This window comes from Sinocyclocheilus rhinocerous, unplaced genomic scaffold (genome assembly GCF_001515625.1).
Source record: "Sinocyclocheilus rhinocerous isolate Xijiao unplaced genomic scaffold, SAMN03320098_v1.1 scaffold557, whole genome shotgun sequence".
In the NCBI taxonomy this organism is placed as follows: Eukaryota; Metazoa; Chordata; class Actinopteri; order Cypriniformes; family Cyprinidae; genus Sinocyclocheilus; species Sinocyclocheilus rhinocerous.
In genome coordinates this window covers 310,108-317,896 of record NW_015633548.1, presented here as the reverse complement: position 1 = coordinate 317,896, position 7,789 = coordinate 310,108, and the positions used below count along the sequence as shown (strand labels likewise).

The 7,789-nt window shown below is 37.8% G+C and overlaps 1 protein-coding gene across 1 annotated transcript; it reads left to right on the top strand.

Annotated features, from left to right (window-relative positions):
- Positions 1-3,604: 3,604 nt before the first annotated feature.
- Positions 3,605-6,631, top strand: LOC107744514 (zinc finger protein ZIC 3-like). The gene is made up of 3 exons (XM_016558200.1): positions 3,605-4,873; positions 5,833-5,996; positions 6,231-6,631. The coding sequence occupies exons 1-3, from the start codon at positions 3,874-3,876 to the stop codon at positions 6,411-6,413; spliced, it is 1,347 nt and encodes a 448-aa protein (XP_016413686.1). The 5' UTR covers positions 3,605-3,873; the 3' UTR covers positions 6,414-6,631.
- Positions 6,632-7,789: the final 1,158 nt, after the last annotated feature.

The following is a 7,789-nucleotide window of genomic DNA, read 5'->3' as shown; positions in this document are numbered from 1 at the left end:
AACACCATTCTTTTTACATTAACAGGGTCATATCAAATATAATATAAGACAAGAGAGACCAGAAAAGGCCAAGAATATATACTTTTATATGTAATGAGTCACAATGCAGTTTTTAGATCAATCTCCCTGACCATGATATCCAACACCATAACAGAGCATAGAGAACAATCAGTGGCAGATATTAATTTGTATAACAAAACTGAGTCTCTTCTCCCACACCACACAGCAACTCTTCCTGATTAATTTCTTTCTTCGTTATTTCTTCATTACTCGTTATTACTTCATTATAAGTCCAAATGCATTTCTACACATATTCTGTTAATATACTTACAATATTAAAGATTTCCAATAAATGAGTTAGTACAATCCTATTTAAATACATATGGAGAGAGAGAGCGGGAGAGAGAGAGCATAAATGAATGATCATAAGAGAAAAGTTATTAGGTACAGAACACTGAATATTGTATTTTTGTGTTCTATCAATTCAAGTAATGGTCACTAAATATACCTAATGACACACATCTATAGTTCACAAAGGTCACAGACATGTCGTTGGGACCTATACAGTGCACAAACTAAATTTAGTCAGCAAACACTAGTATCAATTCAATGCATCCATAGTCAAAGTCTTATCACAGTGGTTTAAAGAAGATAACTCAACTGAAAGGTGAGTATTATGAAACACTAAATAATGTATGCTCTACAAATCTAAATATACTTTAAATATTTTTGCCGAAATGTAAAGTGCCTCTCTTCCTTGCATACCTGTATTATATTTATTTTTGTACAATTACAAATACAAATGTAGCCTTATCTTCATTTCCATATCAAGACATCAATAAAGCCATGCATTGCTTGTGAGGATTTAAAAAGAAATCAAATGAAATAAAATAAAATAAAGTAATAGTAAAACGTGGTAATAAATGCTGGCTGAATATATTCGGTCTAATATATTAGTCTGAAAACTACAGAAAAAGTTTTCCTCATTGCAATGAACGTAGCGGTGTTCAGCTTTACAAATTAAGGGCTAAATGTCGGTAAATTTACATGGGCAAACTAAGTGGAAAACAGAGAAAAACTGAGTGAGATATAAGTAGGAAAAAAGCACCAAACACACGGACTCTACACTTTTAACACAATATTTTCTCTGATTTTTAGAACTCAAGGGCACAATAGTCTAACCTGGCAACAGCAGTTTGCATTCACCAATAAGCAGATGCGTAACGCCTCGACAAATTTAATTTCCAGTCATTTATGCTAAACATAGTTAACACATTTTATATAGACACATGTTAATTGAAGGTACCACAGTTATCTCATTACTCAATACTGATTAAATGTTTGAGATAAATAGACCCAACTCCTCAACAAAGCTAGTAGAAAACAGGCTAAATACTTTTGAATATTTAAGGGATACGTACACAGATATAAAGCCATGTGTCTGCATACATGTTCAGAAAGAGAAGATACAAGTAATAGGCCTATCTCAAAATAAAATTAAAGATTAAAATACTACCCATAATATAATCTCCCTAACATGAAAAGATGACGAAGTGGTAGGTAATCGGAGTCATTTCCATCTGTTGTTGCTAAGCAGCGAAAGATTTAATTTTTTATTATATGTATTTAAGTATGAAATAAATTAATTTAATGTGAGATTGACAACTGGAATGAATGAATAAACAGAACAACACCATCTATACATCGATAATTATCAAGATTCTATCGATGAACGATGCTATAGGCTACACTGAGCTTGATAATTGTGTAATAACCCAAATCATCATCTTCAAGATTTCAACTTTCAGCAGTTTCCAGGTAATTCTGCTCTGACTAAAAAATATGAAGACATAGTCTAGTAAAGGGGCGGGAGCTAGAGCTCATCGCATTATTCTGACGAAACATTATTTGACTACCTCAAATAATCGGTCGAAATATAGCTCTGGTCAATGCAATTATAGGCCTTTAAGTCCTTTCAATTTTCCGTGGTCCGATGTAAAATAACGTACGAGGCCCGCTTGAGTTAAAAACGTCTCTTGCTCCCATTTGCCCTTTGGCCGACATTAGAGTTGCAGTGCAGTAAATAAGTTAAGTCAAATAACTGAACAATTCCCTGCACAGAGAAAGCAAAGAACGTCCTTAAGAACTTATTTCCTAGCCACGCCTGGAAATGAATATGTCACATAATATATTAAGCGCGTCCACATTTAAACAGACAAACTAGGCCTACATCTAGAGTGGAAAGTAAGAAACCGTAGCTATCTCACTTCCGACTGTGAAACCTTAAAAAAATAGCCGTAAATCTGTCCGGCGGTACAGCATACTCACATGTGTGCTCTTGTACGAAAGGGAGAGTAAGAGAGAGGGACAGAAAGAAAGAAAGACAGCAGAAAGGAGGGGGGATAAAGCTTGCAGAAAGATTAGGAGAATATTTTCTCGTAGAAAATGCTGAAAGTGAAAGCGTGATAGCTGAGGACTAGACCGGAATGAAGAGCTGATTTAAAGATTTTTGTTTTTTAATCTCTAGAATATAAAAGGGAGCTCCTTTCGAGGAGAGACTGAGGGGGAGAGGGAACGTGAAATGGCTTGGAGGTATAAAAAGCTCTGCTTGAAACACTCAACGCGTCTCTGAACTTGATCAGATTTTGTGTGTCCTGCAGCGAGTCACCAGTAACCTTGTGAAACTTCCTCAATAGCAAGAATTTATTTCGCCTTGGAAAAAAAAAATCCTAGGGATATTATAATTACCACCATATTTCTTTCACTCTTATTTTTGAGTTCTAGGCTACACTCCACAGCGCGATGTGTATGTTTCACCATTTTACGGCTTCAGGAAATTTAGAACTCTAAAAGGTGATTTCAGAAAAAAACAAATCCAAGAAAAAAGAAAAACCTGATGGACGCATATAGCTAGTCTATGTACATGTGATAGATAGATAGATAGATAGATAGATAGATAGATACAATGATTTACAAATTAATTATCTTCATTTCCAATCCATTTTTAAGTCACTTTTGACATTTTCTTCTCCATTTCGCTTTTTTTTAAGAGGCTCGGCAAAAGTGTTGAGAAATTAAAAAACAAATCCAAGAAAAAAGAAAAACCTGATGGACGCATATAGCTAGTCTATGTACATGTGATAGATAGATAGATAGATAGATAGATAGATAGATAGATAGATAGATACAATGATTTACAAATTAATTATCTTCATTTCCAATCCATTTTTAAGTCACTTTTGACATTTTCTTCTCCATTTCGCTTTTTTTTAAGAGGCTCGGCAAAAGTGTATTTTGAGAAATTAATTGTCAAGCAACTCCTGAAAGTGTATGTAACTTTGGGAACAGCTGACGTGCTAAGCACGGGAAATAAACAAGCCTTTTACTGAACCGAAATAAAGTCCCGTTGCTTTACCTGCAAATAATGCCAACAACAACCAATCAAATCTACTCACTGAAACGAACTGCCATTTTCAATACTAAACCATGCCAATCAACGAACGCGCAGCCAATTAGCACCCTTCCTAGCTGTCACGTGACAAAGAAAGCGCTGTGCTCTCATTGGTCAGCATAGAGCTGCCTCCCGAGCTCATTTATGTGCAAGGAGTGAGTGATTGACTTTATCAGTCCAAGGACATCATTCGCCTGGAAAGGGGGGGAAGTTTGATCTTCTTTCTCACGGATCCCAGTTACGGGAGTTTTCCTCCCGTTTACCGAGACTAGGAATTATTCTTTCGTTTTTCAATTCAAGATTTCTTTATTGAAGCCTACGTGAAATTGTGCTCAGTTTACCGTTACCCACTTCACTCCGCTAAACTGGGGTTTCTCTTTTTTTTCTTTTCTTTTTCACTTGCTTTTTCTCGATTGAGCCCAATGACTATGCTCCTTGATAGCGCTCCTCAGTTCCCTTCACTAGGAGTAGGGGGGTTCGGAACGCCTAGACACCATGAGTTGGGAAACCGAGATCCCGGGCTGGGGCTCAGTCCATTCGCAGATTCATCTCACTCGGCTGCCTTCAAGATAAGTCCCGTTACTCACGATATCGCCTCCAGCCAGTCATCAGCGTTCACCCCGCAAGCTACTGGATACGCAGCCGCGCTCGGACACCACCACGGAGGACAAGTTGGTTCTTACGCCGGTGGAGCATTCAATTCGACCAGGGACTTTCTCTTCAGAAACAGGGGCGCAGGCATCGGAGAGACCGCACCGCCGAGTGCCCAGCATGGAATCTTTGCCGCTTCTGCTGGGAGTCTACACGGGCCCCACGGAATTTCGGACAACCCGGGACATCTGTTGTTTCCTGGACTTCACGACCAGAGCGTGAGCCACACTTCACCGGGAGGACATGTTGTAAACAGTCAAATGCACCTGGGTTTACGCGGGGACATTTTTGGCCGTCCAGATCCGTACCGAGCTGTGGCAAGCCCTCGTACGGACCCTTACGGCACCGCTCAGCTCCATAACTACAACCATGCCATCAATATGAACATGGGGATGAACGTACCCACACACCACGGTCCGGGGGCCTTCTTCAGATACATGCGGCAACCTATTAAGCAAGAATTGTATTGTAAGTGGATAGAAGAGAATCAGATGAACAGACCTAAAAAGACTTGTGACAGAACTTTCAGCACAATGCATGAAATGGTGACACATGTTTCAATGGAACACGTTGGCGGCCCAGAACAGAGTAATCATATTTGCTTCTGGGAGGATTGCCCGAGAGAGGGGAAATCCTTTAAGGCCAAATACAAACTCGTGAACCACATCCGAGTGCACACGGGAGAGAAACCGTTCCCTTGTCCGTTCCCCGGTTGTGGGAAAATCTTTGCAAGATCAGAAAATCTTAAAATTCACAAAAGAACTCACACAGGTAAGGCATTCGTATTTCCCCCTATTTTTGCTTACCCACTGGTTTGGGGAAAATAAATATTCAGTTATTAATATTCCAGCGGGGTTATTTATACGTAAATTGCAGTTCTTTAAAAAAAAATCAATAAATAAACAAGTGCATTTTTCTTTTGAATCAATTTTAAAGTAAATGTAATAAAAGGTTTATTTAAACACTTTAGGTTTGGGGGAATTAAATACATTTGTCAAATGTTTGGGAAGATTAAATTATTTTGATCACATGACCGTTATTAAGGAATTTAGTTTCTTATTCAATTGTTTTTCCGGTTGAGTAAAATATGTTTTTGTTCAAATGTATATACATTGCATCTCTTTGAGGAGATGAATAACACAGAAAAAATAAAATGCAAAGCTGCATGCGTTGTTGTGGAGCGAATTTGTGAATGGACTGTCCTCTTGCATTTGTGAAGCTATTCCTGATGCTTGTGGCTATAAAGTTAGAAATAGCATGGGATTTGTGTATTGTGGATGCACGAATACAGTAGTACACATTGGTCTGGGAAAGTATGAAGTGGTCGATTTGCATTTAGTCTGATGGCTGGATTTGTGCCTAAATAATTGACCCCTTTCGAGATCCACATGAAATGCAAAGCAAGCTGTTGAACAGTCTATATGGTTACACTTGGCAGACAAGAAACGTGTGCAAAAATTGTTCACCAACTGCCACACAGTAAACACGACAATGCATGGCGTGTTGGTTTGCTAAAACGAATATAAAGATTCTTGGGAAGTAAAATAAAGGATAACAGCAGCAAGGACTCTCAGGGAGCATGAGATGTGGGTAACCAAACCATCTAGCGTGAGCGCAACATGGCCTGGTAATTTGGAAAGGCATATTACATAACTGAAAGTTGTACTGAACATCCGCTCTATTAAAAAAAGTTACATTACTAAACCTTCAGTGTTTGCTCTCACTTGCAGGTGAGAAGCCATTTAAATGCGAGTTCGAAGGCTGCGACAGGCGCTTTGCGAACAGCAGCGACAGGAAAAAGCACATGCACGTGCACACATCTGACAAGCCATATATCTGCAAAGTGTGTGACAAGTCCTATACACACCCCAGCTCTCTCAGGAAACACATGAAGGTAAGGGACATTTTCTGATAAAATAAAAATGTTGTAACCCCTTAGATAAACGTCATATGCATTATACGAACAATGCGTTTACATTCATTTTAAGCAGGCCTGATATTGTTCTGTATTTTGGTTCACAAATGTATAACAGAGATCAGAAATCCTAGACATAGCATAAAGTTTAACCGTGTACAAGCGTGTTATTTCCTCCTGTATATCATACATCTATGAACATTGTAATTCAAGGTACATGAATCACAAGGCTCAGAGTCGTCTCCAGCTGCTAGCTCTGGATACGAGTCCTCCACGCCGCCAGTGCTGGTTTCTGCGAACACTGAAGACCCGACAAAAACACCCACGTCTGCAGTGCAAAATACATCTGCACACAGCGATGGACTACCACCTAATTTTAACGAATGGTACGTTTGAAGCTCCAAGCAGATTCTCAAATGGTGGACCAAAAGGTTGAAGTAACCTTTTAAAAAACTATTTACGCTATGGCGTTCAAAATGGCATTGAAACAACAGGAAAAGATGAGAGTTCGCCAGCAGGCCTCGTCCGTTCTCAGGATTCGAAATTTGACTTTATTCCGAGTTTGAAGAAAACTAGCAAGACATAAAATAACAAAATAACACTTTCTAAGAATAAATGGTTTTCATTTAGTTTTCAGATTTCAGATGATTATTTTATTTTTCATTTTATGTATTTTCTGAAGAAAAAAAAACAATATTTAAAACTAATGGCAAAGAAAGAATATTTCACGGTGTTTTATATTAAGGTGACACTCACATCACCTTTTGATTGATTGTTAAAACTTCAGACAGTCTTAAGAAACGTGCCAAAGTCTTTGTCTTGAACTTGAACAAAAAATAATAAATCATAAATAAGTATATAGCCTACTCGTGAATGTATTTCCTTGTTTGATGGAGTCAAATCTGTTGTCCAAGTCCGTTTTCAGGTGGAGAAATGTGGTAGGCCTATTAGCTTACGATTGTTACCTTTGAATATAACGTTGCCTTTGTTAATAATGATGTAAATACATATCCATGATGCCATATTTATCAATTTGTAATTTAATTATCGGCGAAAGAGCCGAATCTTAAATGATATTTATGGAAATGTTTTCTAACAAGACTGTACAGTTTTGAGTCAATAACCAGTTTTAACGATGAAAAGGGAGTCAGTTCTAAAGTTCCCACGATACGATTGTATCTTTTTTAACCAATAAATGTGTCTTATCTGGGTCGTAAAGTATTAATTATATTAATATTATGACATGACATGACATGATATATAGTTTCAAGTATTTTCCAACGCAAGTTCATGTGAGGACCGGTATAAAAAGGAATAAAAACATTGTTTCTCCCCCCCCCATATTATCAAAATGACTTTTCCCAATTTTCTCTTAGCATCAGAGTATAGACTACATCTCTATAAGGAACACTTACAAATTCGAGAGGCCCACTGACCAGTGTTTTCATCGACACGTCTATTTCTGATCAGATACACCATGCAATAGCATAGCTTTCATTCATGGATCAATTTTGAACTCGTGTGACAGTGTTAAAGACATTATATTCTTGGGGTTTGAGGTACAGCCATTTCAATCAGTATGGTATTCCATTTTTGATGGTTCCAGAACTGTCTTTGTGGATGCAAGTCTGTGTTTAATGTGTCAAAGAGGAGCAATGATCTGTCACAACAGTAATCTCAAAATAAAACTTTTTGTCTGTCAGTTTGCATTGTTTTAAATGTAGTTCTTCTGTGAATATAGAGTGTTGTTTGTTATGAATACTGTGGTATAA

What these genes read in the sequence shown, in the direction of transcription:
- LOC107744514 (XM_016558200.1), top strand. Translation starts at nt 3,874, where the DNA reads ATGACTATGCTCCTTGATAGCGCTCCTCAGTTCCCTTCACTAGGAGTA. An exon ending in TCACAAAAGAACTCACACAG is followed by an intron (nt 4,874 to 5,832) that starts GTAAGGCATTCG and finishes TCTCACTTGCAG; the next exon opens with GTGAGAAGCCATTTAAATGC. An exon ending in CTCTCAGGAAACACATGAAG is followed by an intron (nt 5,997 to 6,230) that starts GTAAGGGACATT and finishes TTGTAATTCAAG; the next exon opens with GTACATGAATCACAAGGCTC.